The sequence below is a fragment of the Pleurodeles waltl genome, chromosome 1_2 (genome assembly GCF_031143425.1).
Source record: "Pleurodeles waltl isolate 20211129_DDA chromosome 1_2, aPleWal1.hap1.20221129, whole genome shotgun sequence".
NCBI classification, from domain to species: domain Eukaryota; kingdom Metazoa; phylum Chordata; class Amphibia; order Caudata; family Salamandridae; genus Pleurodeles; species Pleurodeles waltl.
This window is the reverse complement of record NC_090437.1, coordinates 780,887,297-780,902,411: the sequence shown is the minus strand read 5'-3', so window position 1 is coordinate 780,902,411 and position 15,115 is coordinate 780,887,297. Positions and strand designations below refer to the sequence as shown.

Sequence of the window (15,115 nt, the reverse complement as noted above, 5' to 3'; positions counted from 1 at the left end):
CCCTTGCCTACGGGGTCGCTCCCCCTGCGTGACATTGGCACCAAAAAAGAATCCCCTGTGCCTAGTGGTTTCTGCCCCCTTGGGGGCAGATTGACCTCAAATCGGCCAATCTGCCCCCAAGGGGGGCAGAAATGGTCTAAATACAATTTGCCCCCCAGGGGAGCGACCCTTGCCTAATGGGTCGCTCCCCATCTCTAAAAAAACAAACAAAAAAAAACACAAATAAAAAATTTGCCCTGGCGCCTAGAGGTTTCTGCCCCCCCTGTGGGCAGATCGGCCTAATAACAAATGGCCTAAAATAAATTTGCCCCCTCCAACCCTCCCCCTCCCCCAGGAGCGACCCTTGCCTACGGGGTCGCTCCCCCTGCGTGACATTGGCGCCCAAAAAAAAATCCCTGGTGTCTAGTGGTTTCTGCCCCCTTGGGGGCAGATTGACCTCAAATAGGCCAATCTGCCCCCAAGGGGGGCAGAAATGGTCTAAATACAATTTGCCCCCCAGGGGAGCGACCCTTGCCTAATGGGTCGCTCCCCATCTCTAAAAAAACAAACAAAAAAAAAGAAAATTGGCCCTGGCGCCTAGAGGTTTTTGCCCCCCCCTGGGGGCAGATCGGCCTAATAACAATAGGCCGATCTGCCCCCAGAGGGGGCAGAAATGGCCTAAAATAAATTTGCCCCTCCAACCCTCCCCCCCCCCCCCCCCGGGAGCGACCCTTGCCTACGGGGTCGCTCCCCCTGCGTGACATTGGCGCCAAAAAAAAAATCCCCAGTGCCTAGTGGTTTCTGCCCCCTTGGGGGCAGATTGACCTAAAATCGGCCAATCTGCCCCCAAGGGGGGCAGAAATGGCCTAAATACAATTTTCCCCTCCAGGGGAGCGACCCTTGTCCAAGGGGTCGCTCCCCATCTGTAAAACGAAAAAAACAAAAAATCCCCGGTGCCTAGTGGTTTTAGATCGGCCTAATCAAAATAGGTTGATCTACCCCCAGGGGGGCAGAAATGGCCTAAACTAATTTCCCCTCCCCCCCCAGGGGAGCGACCCTTGCCTAAGGGGTTGCTCCCCTTGCATGAAATTCACGTAAAAAAAAAAAACCTCCCTGGTGTCTAGTGCTTTCTGTCCCCCTTGGGGGCAGATTGGCCTCATCAAAATAGGCCAATCTGCCCCCAAGGGGGACAGAAATGGCCTAAATAAAATTTGCCCCCTAGGGGAGCGACCCTAGGGAGGGGGCCAGATCGGGGGCAGAAAAGGCCTTTCAAAAAAATGCCCCCCCTGGGAGCGACCCTTGCCCAAGGGGTCGCTCCCTTATGACAGTTTAAAAAAAAAAAAAATCCCTGGTGTCTAGAGGGCGTTTCAAAAGCCGGATTGCAAGCAATCCGGCTTTTGAAACGCTCGGAGAGACTTCAAAGGGAAGGAAATACATTTCCTTCCCTTTGAAGCCTCTCCGGGCCTCCCCCACGTGATCGAAAGAGAAATGCTGAACATTTCTCTTTCAATCGCGCTGGAAGCTGAGCTTCCAGCGCGATGGGGGAGGCCCTGTGACAAATCAGCGCGCGCTGACGTCACGGGGGGGTGGAGGGGGGTCAGGGGAAGGGCTTCCCCTTCCATCCCTGCCTTGGGGGGGTGGGTGGGGAGCACAGGGGGGGAGAGCTAGAGCTCCCCCCATTTCCCGGGTGTAGGACGAGGTGACCTCGTCCAAGGCACCCGGGAACTGGTGCCTTGGACGAGGTTACCTCGTCCAAGGCACGGGACAGGTTAAAGTTCAAACGGGAACAGTAACAACATCATAGTGGCAAGAATATATAAACACACTCAATGAGCACAACAGGTAAAGAATGAGGGGTTAACTAAAGCAAGACTTAAATATGAGAGGATCACAGATAGCCTCTATAAGACATCATACATAACAAACACAGTGTTATAAATTTCTTACATGGAACATTAGCTATATGGGCTTAGCAATCAAAAGACATAAAATCTACTTCTGATTAAAAGGCGTAAACAATCTAAATGTTTTATACAATTTACTTGAGCTATTCGAGAGGGGCACTTTCATGGATAGGCCCTAGAGTTTCCTTTGGAGTTCATAAAGTGACTGTAGACATTGAGGGGATGTTAATGACAGAATAGGGATTATAGACGGAGTACTCCTTGTTAAGACCTATGCTCTGGGTTTTTGACCCTGATCAAGATGGCTGCTCTGAGCTAGCCACAGGTGGAGGCAGAACCCTCCAGAGTTGTACCTGGTGTTCTTCCTTCTCTGAGACCCCGCACTCTGACCATTCTGGTTTGACTGCTGAGGGCGTTGCGGTCTTGGGGAGGACTGCGGCTGACATGGAGAGTCTGGGCAGTGGTGTGCAAAGAACAAGAAAGGATTGGGTGGCATCCCACTGCAGTGGCTCGCTGCATCCATGGTCCTTTCTCCGGTGGCATGGTGAGCATTACCTCTCACAGGGCAGAGAGGAAAGCCTGGCAGAGGGCTTACTTGGAGGTGCCAATACAGGCAGGAGCTGCCTTGGGCGGGCAAGTGTATCATTCCCTCTTCTGCGGTGACAGATAAAAGACTCAACTCCTGCTGCCTTCTTTAGATATACTGTTTCTATGGAAGGCACGAGACTGCACACTGTAACTCAGTTCTAGACAACTACTCTTCTGGACACACGATTGCAGTTCCATTCAGTTAAATGGGACTGCTTGGATTTAATATTGAATATTCTAAATAAAGCAGCTCTTATTTATTTTTCCTCAGCAGCTGCCCAGTTAACTTTCTCCAGGATAGTGGCAAGACCTTTAGCAAAAGGTGGGGCCAGAAAAACCCTTGCTGGTCATTCTCTCAGCCCATGAAGAACATGGCAGAATGAAGCTCCCTGCTAGGAAAGCCACTATCAGTATATTGGAGACTCCTGCGGAATCAGGATCTTCTAAAGCATCAACAGGATCGAATGCCCCAAATCCCTTGCCGGAGGGTAGCAAGGTGTTAAGACTAAAAGAGCAAAATTCAATTCACTTGATGACTTGGGCTCAGAATTGCCTCCTCAGGGGGTAACTCTGGTATCATAACAACTCTGTCTCCAAAGTCTATTGATCAATTCATAACACCCCCCTAATACTATCTCAGTGGTTGATTTGGATAAGGCAGCGTTTATCTCCAATTTGTCTAGCAATGCTTGCTCTACAGATCAGGTGGCAGCACTAGAGGGGGAGCACTGGCCATCAGTCTTATATTCTTATCAACATCTTCCAGGTTTATAGCAAATGAGCCTCCCATGGGGAGAGTAGCTATGCTCCAACTAGAGGGGAGCTGGGCACCTAGAGACAGGGTGACCTTGTTAGATGGATGGGTCTCTGGAGTGTTCATCTGTGAAGCTGTCGGGCAGGAAGACCCTATGGCTCTTTAGGCCAGATGATACAGCAAGGGAAGACCACCTATAGGGATGATTTGGCCTTGTCCCGCGGCACTAGCTTACTTGAACCCCTGAGGCCTTCTACTCACTACTATTCTGGCAGCTTATCTGATACTGACGATGAAGTGCCTTACTCAGATGATTCATGTTATTTTGTGGAGGGAGATCTCAAGGCCATGTCGTTCCCTAGAGGCGAGGGGGCTTTTGGTAGCAAATTAGCTAGCAGTAGGACTCCGATGGCTTGAATTGGACCCATAACAGCAACCCAGCTCGAAGATCTGATAACTTTGGCTTTCGTTCAGGGGATCTTGACCCTGTAATCTCTAGAGCAGAGGAAGAGCTGCTCTGGGATCTGGATGCAATTGAACTTAAACCGATGAGCTCTATTCCTCCCAGACAAGAAACATTTGCTTCTCCTGCGATCTTTAATTTGTTTAAGACAGCCGGCATGGGGCCGCAAGCAACTGCCTCAAACAATGCTGATGCTCCTAAATTATCCGCCATCAATGATCTCTCCAGCTGCACAGGAAAGAGTATTGGAAGGATTCTCTTGCACTGAAAACTGCCCATCTGAAGATACAGGTGGTCTTTAGAAAGTTGTCAAGGAATATGGATATTCTCTGTACCCGGCTTGTAAGAGGTAAGTCCGGCCGCTCTCCAAGAATCGGTTGGTGAAAGCAGGGCTGCTATTCAGCAGCATGACTCTCAGTTGGCAAGTTTCTTGTCCAAGGTGGAAGACCTTGAGGATAGATCTCAAAGAAACAATCTCTGTGTTCTTGGTATCCCTGAAGGTTCTGAAGTTGACGATCCTAGAGTATATTGTTCATCTCTTTAGAGAAGCCTTCCCTGCTTTCAATGACCAGCATATGGAATATATGATTCAAAGGGCACATTGTTTTCCATTTCGTCTCCCTAAAAAGTGGTGGGGCAACCTGCTACCCCCCAGCCATTCTCATTTGTGTTGACAATTTCATATTGCAGCAGGCAATCTTCCAGGCAGCTCATCCTTGATCTCTGGTTATTGCCTGGAGTGTTGAGTTTTTTGTACAGTCTGACTTTTGCCATGAGACAGTGGTATGTCGGTGGCAGCTTTGTGAACATAATCCAGCCCTTCAGAGCATCAGGCAATAGTCTCTCTCATGAAGCCAGCTACATTGTGGATTAAACACGAAGGACAATTGCATTTTGCTATGATGTGGCGAAGGTTGCTGAGCTGCTACACAAGTGGCAGCCAGCAAAATGATTTGCTCCCCCTCCTGGTCTTTAGTTATCTCATTGGTTGGATCTATATTTTGCTGTTTGGGATCTTTTTGTCTTCCATGTGACCACTGTGATCCAATCGTACCTGCTATTGAGTTGCAATTGTGGAGAAAATGTCCCCTTTTCTTCAGCTTTTCCGTCTCCCCTCCACTCCTCGGTGATTGTCGGGATTCTGTTTCCTTAAACCTCATTTTTCTTTCAAAGCGATTAAAGGTACATGGGGGTCAGTCTCTTTGGTTACCTGTTGGCTTAGATAAGCCCAGTTCTGGGGAGTGAAGGGGTCTCTTGGGTGACCGTGTGTTGTGTTGTTTTTGGGCTGGGTGGGATCAAGGTCTCGATACTGGCAGTTGTGTTAACATCACGTTTGAGGGTGCTGAGTGTCTCAGGTTAAAAACTGTAGGAAAAGTTGGAATAAATGGGTTGAGTGGACAGCTTCAGGGGGATTGTGTTAATTGTTTTAAGGACTAGTGCAGGTAGCATCTCCTCTAGGTGAAGAAATCATAATTGCTAACAGTGGTATGGATCATGGCTGGCACCTGCATATCCTCTCTTGGGATATCAATGGCATTAAAGCATCCAACAAGTGCAAGACGTTTAGGGAAGAATTATACACCCTAATACCACATATTGTCTGCCTACAGAAAATACATCTCTCCCGGGAACAAACTCCACTGCTGAAAGATCTGGGCTATGGAGTATTCTGTACCTCTAGCTTTAGTTTGGCCCAGAGAGGTGTTGCCTGCTTCTGGTTCAGCACAATAAACTGGTCACATGGAAACTAAATTCGGGCTTAGGGGGGCGATAGTTTACTGTGACAATCTGCAAGAAGGATATCTGATTTACTACTTATTTAATTCATGGTCTGAATGAGTATGACCCATCGATCTTTGACTGCTTGCTGGCAAACTTTCATCAATGGTTCGAGCTCTTCTCTGAGCCTCATAGAGGAAAGCCTTACACAATACGTAATTGATCAATATTGGCAGAGAAGTATAATTCTCTCAGAACAAATGGTAACCCTACAAGCAGTCGCCAGGAAGTGTACCTGGGCAAGAGCTTATAAAAGGATTTGTGCTAAGCAATTGTTAAGTTTTGAAAATAATGAGGAGATGGGTCGGCTGCTCTCCTTCAAGGTTAGAGACAGAGCAAGTACTAATGTTATTCAGAAGACTATTAGTGGCAAAGGTGAACATGTCAAAGATCAGGAGTATCTCAGGAAAGATTTTCGGCGATTCAAACAAAATCTCTATTGGGAGGACTGTCTCGACTCTGGAGATTATGTCCATCAGTTTATAGACACATATCATCACTGTAAACTGAGTCAGGCGCAGCGTTCAAGACTGAAGGAGCCCATAACTTTGCTCGAAGTTGAAACAGCAATTGGTCAACTAAAAAAGGGTAAAGCCTCTGGGCCGGACCAAATCCCTTTGGAATTCTACGTGTCTTTCTCATGAGTTTTAACGCAGCTCTACCAAGATCTCTTTAACTCTTTCGATTCTTTGAGCAAGATGCCAGGTTCTTGGGGTGAAACTAACATTGTCACCTTCCCAAAAAAATGAAGGACCCTATGCACTATGGTTCCTTTTGGCTAATATCCTTGATTAATGTAGAGTCTATTATTTATAGTCAGATACTGGCCACTAGGTTATCCATGGTGATTTCCATCTTGGTAGATCGGAATCAGAATGGTAACGCTACACGTCCTCACCTATTAACATGGCAACTACAGCCATGGAGGTAGTTTTGGTCGCTTGAGATCCTATAGGGATTGACAATGCTAGATGCTGAAAAGGCATTCAATCAGGTTTCTTCACTGTTTCTCTGAGAAGTTATGAGCACTTATGGATTTGGTCCTCGGTCTATATTGCGAGTGCAGCAACTGTATAGGGGACTGAAGGCTAGGGTTCTTTGTTCTGGTACCCTTTCAAAACCGACAGAAATTACTGGAGATACCCTGCAGCGGTGTCTTCTCTCACCCTACCTTTTTGCATTATATATCGAGGCTTCTATGCAAGTTCTTAAATTTGCTGATTCCATAAGTACATTGCATTTACACAGTCTGGATCTCAAAGTTCTACCTTGTGCAGATGACAGGGCTATTTCAACCTCCACCCCAGCCGCCACTTTAACACCAGTGAAGTCACTGGCAAGGGAGTTTGGTCTTGTGTCAGGATATAAACTTAATCCCGATAAAACACAGGTTTTCAGAAAATGCCACCGCTCTGGCCCAAGACAGGAGGTGGGTGCAGTCTGTAACATACTTGCAAGAGAAATGACTCTAAGGATGGAAGAAATCATTAATCTAAACTTTTGGCAACTTCACAAACTGTTCATTGTTGTCTTTAATAAATGGAACACATTGCATCTTGGTCTGATTGAGAGTTGTAACCTCATAAAAAATATTCTACCACAGAACCTTTACCTCTTTAGATGCATACCCCTTTATCTACCAAAAGCCCTCTTTAGTAAAGCTGATGGTTGTTGGCATACATTTGTAGGGAGCTACCACCCTGTAGTATACAGAATTTCCAACTACCCCAGAAAAGAGGTGGTGCCTGTACACTGCCTTTACAGGCGTAATGTTTTGCTGCTTTTATATCACAACTCACAATGGTCCTGGGTAGGGAACCGTGGACTTTGGGACTAATGTTTCCCTGTGAGGGAAGCCACTGTGATGCACACAAATATTTTTGACACTGTGTACTTTAACAGAACCAGATTTAAGACCTTGCAGGTGTATCACCAAATTTGTACTTATCTTAAAAATATTTTTTGACTTCACTCTCTTTATTCAATATACCCATTAGGGTCATAATACGAACATGCCTCTACTTATTCATCATAGCTTTCTTGAGTGTTGGGAGGACTCTAAACTTCTTACTAAGGGACAATTTTTTGAGGGTGGCACATTTTTGTCCTAGAAGATCCTTCAGCAATGGTTCTCCCTTCCCATGGGATTTTTTAGATATTTACAACTCCAACATTTTTTTAATGATGTTTAAAAACGCATGAGATTAGCTGTACACAGAATAACATTCTCGATTATCTCATCAGAAGCCCTCATAAGGGAGATATTAGTTTGGCTTACAAAATAATTTCCTCGGCAGAGATTGAGCAGAAGGCTGATCTATTCCACCTTAGGGAGGACAAGTGAAGCAGACATCTTGGGGTTGTGGGGACTTATGATGATACATATTTTAAAGTTGAGACAAGATGAGAAATGTTTTGGGTTGAGGAGACTGGGTCTGAAGCTGTCCATATCTTTGCCATATGTATGACTATATGAAGCTATTGGGACCATATTTTAGAGACCCCCTATTTTGGCCCTATTTTCACTCAAATCATTAAATTGCATATCTCTGGTTCCACTGATTGGATTTTTGTTGTTTTCCTCTTGATTTATTTATTAAAATTCACTTTGTGTTCCCTAAATTGGAATGGGGTTTTTCCTGTGTTATGTTTTCACTTTCTTACTTTTTGAAGTGCTGAGTAAATACTTTACACAGGGTCTCTAAGTTAAGCCTTACCTATCTATGCCAAGCTACCAGAGGGTTGAGCCCAGGATAATCTGGGGTTTGCTTGTGCCTCACCTTGACAAGGTCTGAGGTTGCTGCTTTAGTAGTGTTTCACCCCCCTCAACCAATAACCCAATACTTCACAGAAAGAAATACTTCAACATGTTCCACTGACACAACAAAGCTTTTTATAATTGCTATGAATAACCTAGTACCACTATATAGGTATTATTCAGGATACGCATCAGATCTCTACCTAAATTATAATAGATATGTATTGAAAATGCAACAGACTCCAATCTGTTATCTAATCTTGTGTTTGAATGATTAATGCACTGAACAAAAGATTAGTTAAAACATACAAAAGGTAATTGTAATTGTATTGTAATGATTGTAGACTATAACTATGAAGCATACAACAACTGTGAAGTGTATTAGCTTGAAGTTAATATTTTTTTTTAAAGTAGAGAGAGGTTTGTGCGTTGATGGTCTTGATGGTCCTTCCAGTAATCTCCATAACCATTAATAAAAATTATCATGGTTGTTTAGGGGCAGGACGTTTTGTCATCATTAAAATCACCCTGGGGACCATCACAAACAGATCTCTACCTGAGAGTCGTCATAGTAAGTTTCATCAGACCCCTCCCTTCAATGGGTGACTTTACACTTTATTTATCTAAAATATCTCTCACCTCTAAACCACTCAGCAATGAGCCACTTGATACTGTAAATTCCATCACCAAAAACTAAAATGTTTTCTCTGTACTGAGAGATCAGTAAAAGAAAAACCATTGCCAAAGAGGACAGGTTTAAGGAGACTAACGCCTGTTTCAAAAAGGAAAACATATATTTTATTGCAAGTTTATGATTTTTTTGGCTCTAAATGTGGTGGACTGGCCGTGGGCGGAGTTGTGGTATTTCTGCTTTGCCAGTCTAACAGTGAGCCGCACACCAAATTCTACTTGTGCATACCTCTAGATTCCCCTAGATGGAGTTAAAGACATAACCTTCACACCAGAATACAATGAAGTACTTATTGGGGAACATTTTGTTTCTGAGCACAAGCAGTGTGTGAGAAAATAATATGCAGCGCAATAAATTTGCCATTGTTAGGGAAAATATTTAACACATTTTTGTATGTGCAACAAGAAAACTGCTTTGAGCATCAGAAGTGACTTACCTGTGGACATCTATGGTTTCTGCCAGGCGAAATGTTACCCAGGCCCAAAGGAGAATCACATGATTACAGAAGGTCATAATTCCAATGAAAAATCCAGCTCCGAGAATGAGGGTTTCTAGTGGATGTGCATACTCAGCTTGCATTCCAAAAGGAGACTAAAAGAAATACATTTATTAGTGTGCAGGAAAGTTACTGAGATCCCAATATTCCCTTTTGCTTCTGCCCACCTTCTAGGGTTGCAACAACGAAGATGCAGAATTGAAAATACAAACAATAGAAACATGAAGTGGTGAGGTGTATAAAATGCAGACTTAATTGAGGTGCGGCTTCTATTTAAAAAGAGGCCTAAAATTAAGAAAACACAGAATTGTTACAAGCTTATGCATGTCAGGAAGACCTAATGTAAAAAACTAAAAATTTTAGGGTGAGACACGGTTTGAACAGGTGCATTTTCTCAAGCCTGGCTAAACAGCCAAAATAATTATACATGGCAAAATTGTTCTTGAAAAAGAAAGTTTAAGAGCCAGCGATGTTTTAACTGATCAAGATCTAACTAAACGTGTAGAATGTCACCATATTTTTAACTATAATGTTTTTTCTTTTTATGTCTATTGACTTAATATGATCAGAATTTTAATTACCTTTGAAAATAAATACATTTGATTCGATAAAAGATCAGAGGAAACCGGCAGAGCAAATGTGTAATTCAAGTGGATTAATAATCTCATAAATAACTGAGCGAATATAATTTAGTTTTCTTGAAGACCGAAGAGTACATTTTAAAAGTGTTCCTGGTACATAGGATCATATCTATTGCTGATTTAAAAAATGTTCACAGGAGTTCTGAAATAGTGCTACTGCATGGTTTCATCTCATGGAGAAAAAATGTGTATTTAGCAAGGGTTTATGTAAATTGCTGAAGGTAAGAGACCGAAGCTGGTGTTAAAAATACAGTCTAGATTGCTGTCTTCCCTTGACTGGGCTTAGTTATCGCCTCACGTTCCTGCAACAAGGTGTTGCATTTATCTTGGGTTGTCAGGTTTAGGGACAGGATGCACAAGAGAGGAGCTGGATTAGCAGGGACATACAGGGATAAAGGAAACAATGGTCCCTGAAGGGGGAAGTGTAAACCTCAACTTCCATGGTGAACTAGCAAACAACCATCAATAGATTGGCTTTACTAGAAAACATACCATTTTATTTGATTATGTAGCATTTAGAATCATAGGAATACAAGCTAAGCTGACCTCTGTTATCATGTACATTTGGTATTACAGACATGATCCCAACCGACGCAACGGAGCGGTGAAAGTGAGGTAAGTGAAAAAAAAAGTGTGCTAGTCCTTTACAATATGTACATAAATAGTGACTGTGAAGGATTCACAGTTGTTCGATCCAAAATCCAACTAGGGGTGTGTGGGGAGCTCTGCTCCGCTGGCGGAGGTTGCGGAGCTATTTGCACTCAGCGCTCCGCTTGGAGAGCAGAGTTCATCCAAAAACTTCGCTAGCCCCGCCAGGGGAGCAGAACTCACCCACTTTGTAGCCCATAACTGAGCTGTAGTGCACACCAGAGCCTGGGAGCAGGGGGCAGAGGGAGGCAGAGAGCTATGCCACTGCAGAGTATGACGAGGAGGGCCCCCTGGAAGACACAGGTAAGTCCTCGTCTCTTCTTTTCTTTTTCAATGTTTGTGCACACTGGTGCACAAACAAGGACTGAAACGGCTGCTTTTGCTGCCTATGGCTCTGCAGCAAATGCTGCCGTTTCAGGCCTCTTGTGCACTGGTCTGTCCTATGTGCAGTCTGAAACGAACCAGCAATATTCGCTGAGGACTACAACAATTCAGTTTTATTGTCAATCTGTGTTCATGTCAATGGGTGGTCCAAGGCATAGACACTGCTCTCCAACTCAAACTCATTTCCAAGCAACATCAGGAGATTTCAGATGTGACTAGAAAGATTCTTGGTAACATTGAACTAAAACACCCCAAGGAAGCATTATAAGCCTGCGAGAGTAAAGAAAAATAAATACAATCAATGTCTGAATGCCATGCCTAACGTGAGTTCACCAGGGAACCGTGTCAGTAGCATGACACCCAATTTCTAAACTTTGAAAATCTCACCGCATCAGTAAATGTCTACTGAAATAGAAATACAAATATTGTTGTAACAGAAAAAATGGAGGCTTACTGCCACCCGGTGGCCACCTGAATGTATCCCGGGTTACCGATGAAATCAGCAAGAGGCACACGCGTCTGGTCAATCAAGATGCGGGCCCAGTTTTAAAAAGACTGTCTTATGAAGGCAGTCAAGGCCCGGAACTCACACGTGGTGGGATTCATAAAGAGTTCATGGGGGATAAACAATAAGACAAAAAGCACATAAGAGTGGTTGAAATTAAACTTCCCTCTTTTGGTTTCACAACGCATACATTTAAAGATATATCTGTTAAAGGTGTAGTTCAACATGCCTGGAGAGTGCAATAGAAACAGAAAAATAGCTCCTTAGGCACGAGTTGGCTCATGAAAAGCTCGCCAAGAGAGGAGGCTTTAAATACATAACTAAGCAAAGTCTAGTTGGGAATGTTTAGTCATAACCGTCATTCTTTAAATTTTGGTTGCACAAATTGTGGAATGTCATGTTGAAAACTGTCGTTCCTCATACTTCGGGACCACAAAGGAAATGGTAGAAACTGTTCCTCCGTGAAGTTAAATAAAAAATAACAATACAAAGGAAGTATAAAGCAAATTATTTAACATGGGGCACAATACTGTTGTAGTCAGTGATTAATTTGTGCTTGTTGTAACCGGTGCTAAGCACCAGCACTTATTTTTGAGGGCCGGCGCTTAGTCTTCAGTCTCAAGCATTTACAGCGAGCTAAAGACACATTTGGGAAAGACGGTGAAGAGAAACCCGAAAAAGCTTCACAATGGGAGAAAGCAGAAAGCTGCAAGCGTGAGCTGAAGGGACAGGGAGGGGTTTTAAATGGATTGAAGAGATCTGAGGTAGCTTTAGGATTACGCTGCCTCAGTACTCCCTCCCTGTTCGCACATTCTAATTGCAGCAACCGCGTGTTTAAGAGGAAGGCTTTGAGCACCGGCACCTTTTTATTAACAAATTAAGCACTGGTTGTAGTACCCTGCTACAAATTGCAAAATCACTTTTACTGGTGGATCACTGTAAATGACATTCATGAATAACGCATCAAAAAGGATGCTGTATAGGAATTTACTCTGTATTACTAATATGAGCCTGAAAGAGTAAATTAATTTCCATTAGACACCTTAGCCATGCTCTTGTTCAGACATTACAAAAAATACATTCAACCTGGACAACAAGATAACAGATGCACATGAAGAAAAGTGAAGAGTTCAATGTAGGGACTTTTGTCTCCAGCCCTAAACCGTGTTGAGCCTGTGCGCTATGGAGTCCAATTTGTCAATCCACTACAATCCCCTCCAATGTCCTTCATTACCATCTTCTCAAACGTTAAGATTTCAGTAGGTATTTTATGTAAGGGTGACATGAATGTAGAGAGAGGGTGGTCTAAATCCTGTTATGTCCGATTTGGATAGAGATGGGCGGTCAGCAAAGAAGTGATTTAGCCCCTCATTACAACTTTGGCGGTCTTTTCACAAGACCGCTAAAGCCGCAGACACCCAAAGACCGCCACATTATGAGGTATGTCTATTAATGTACCTACCAGACTCGTCTAGTTTGTAGCAATCATCTTTGGTGTAAGGGTACATTTGTTGTTTGTCATATTTTGCTATATCTTTCACTAGCTTGTCAAGTTTCCGCTGTGGTGTAACAAAATTGAACTCTGCAACTGATTTCTCAAAGGCTTCTAATGCTTACTTGGCGTTATTAAAAGCAGTGTCATCAAGGATCTCCCTAATCTAATCTGAAATCTCCTGTTCTAATTTGGAAATGAGTTGGAGAGCAGTGTGTATGCCTAGGACCATGCAGTGACGTGAACGCTGACAACAAAACTGAAATTGTTGTGGAACTTAGGGTCCTCAACAAAGACTGCTGGTTTGTTTCGAACTTAAACGCCAATGGGAATTATACTGGCCGGGAGATTTTCTTTCATAAAATGCCCGTGTAGCTGGGTTCTGATGAGTTTCTTTTTTAGGTCTTTCTATTTTGCCAATCTGCTCTTTTAGGCATCAGTAAACCTGCTGGGAGTCTTATTAAGGAATGATGGAACTTTAAGAATACGACCTATACAGTCTTCACTGTAGGACAGAGAGCAATCTGGGGTATCGTGAAGTTTGTTTCCCCAGAGCGCAGCAACATATTTGTTTCCCTATAGTGCAGGGACATGTGGCCTAAGAAATGCACCAATTAATAAATTGTGGTATGTTACGCAATTCAGGCTGGTCATTCAGTTAGTTATAAAATTGAGGTCATAACTGATGTACATTTTGGTTCTAAAACTAACAGGATCCTAGGGCTCGGTCATGTAGTACACGGAATGCTCTATGGATTAGAGCCATGGTCGAAGCCATAATAAAGACCTGCAATAAACTGGATTACAACTACTTTTTAGCCATAACATATATGTTGGAAAGTGGGTTATTGGTAGTAGTAAGTATGAACCTACCACTGGCAATAAGGCCACTAACTGGCAAAAAGGCCACTAACCAAATATAGGTTCAGTAAAGGTGTCAGTAAATTATCCCCTTGCTCAACCCTTGGTAGCTGTAACCGAACAAGCAGGCCTAAACTAGGAGACAAGAGTGTAAAGCATTCAAAAACACCAATACAGTAATTAAGTGAGACACAACACACAATAAAAATCCCGCACCAATTTATAAAAACAGGTTATATTTTTATGAGTAAATAGACACCAAAACTACAAAAATCCAATGTAGGGAACCAGAGATATGATGTTTAAAATAATAAACACTTTCTAGCGCTTAGAAACACAAAGTGTTAGCTTTAACAACATTTTCCAAACTTCAGGAGGTTTTTCCTGAAGTCCTCCTTGCAGATACAAAAGGTCCAAAACACAAACCCAAGGGTCTGGAATCTCCTGGTCGGTCCTTGGAACCAGAGATATGAATTTTCCTAGTGCTTAGAAACACAAAGCACCAACTTTACCAAAATTCTCCAAACTTCTCCAATCTTCAAAGTGTTTCCTGAAGTCCTCCTTGCAGGTACAGAGGGTCGAAAATACAAAGTCAAGGGTCTGAAATCTCCTGGATGGTCCTTGGAAAGTTGGACCACAAGTCCCACAATGCACCTGGTCAAATCCTTAAAAGTCTACTGGATGCACTCCAGGCTGGGGACTCTTGCTGGGGATGATGCAGGTGAAGCTCTGTTAATCCGTAGCTGCAGGGAGTCTACTCCTGAGCCCTGCTTATAGCAAGTCACCGTCCCCTGGGCTGCAGTACCAGATTGTGCAGCAGGCACAGTTCACTCAGAAGTGCAGGCCAAGGGTGCAGATCTATATTCCAGCAGGGCAGTTCTTCTTTCTCTTGTAGTTTCAGGCAGCAGATCTGAGAGGCTATGCACCTCTCACATATTTATTCACAGCTCCGGGCATCAGGAAGGGGGGCACCCAACCAAGAGAATGCAAAGGGACGCCCAGGTGCATGACCACTTCCTCCAAAGTGTGGCACATTCCTGTTCCAGAAAGCACCACTCTTCCAAAATCCATGATGTCTGAAATTTCAGCAGATCAGTAAGTGCTGACTAAATCATCCTCCAGTGTGGCTCGTTTCCATAGCTCTCCTCCTCCTAACATCTGCAAATTTCGTC

At 43.6% G+C, this 15,115-nt stretch overlaps 1 protein-coding gene across 1 annotated transcript in view; it reads right to left on the bottom strand.

The window, feature by feature from the left end:
* Positions 1-15,115, bottom strand: part of MSMO1 (methylsterol monooxygenase 1) — a 50,767-nt gene that overhangs the window by 12,746 nt on the left and 22,906 nt on the right. The window contains exon 5 of the mRNA XM_069243931.1: positions 9,353-9,507. Coding sequence (XP_069100032.1) covers positions 9,353-9,507 — 155 coding nt within the window. The remainder of the gene's footprint in view (positions 1-9,352; positions 9,508-15,115) is intronic.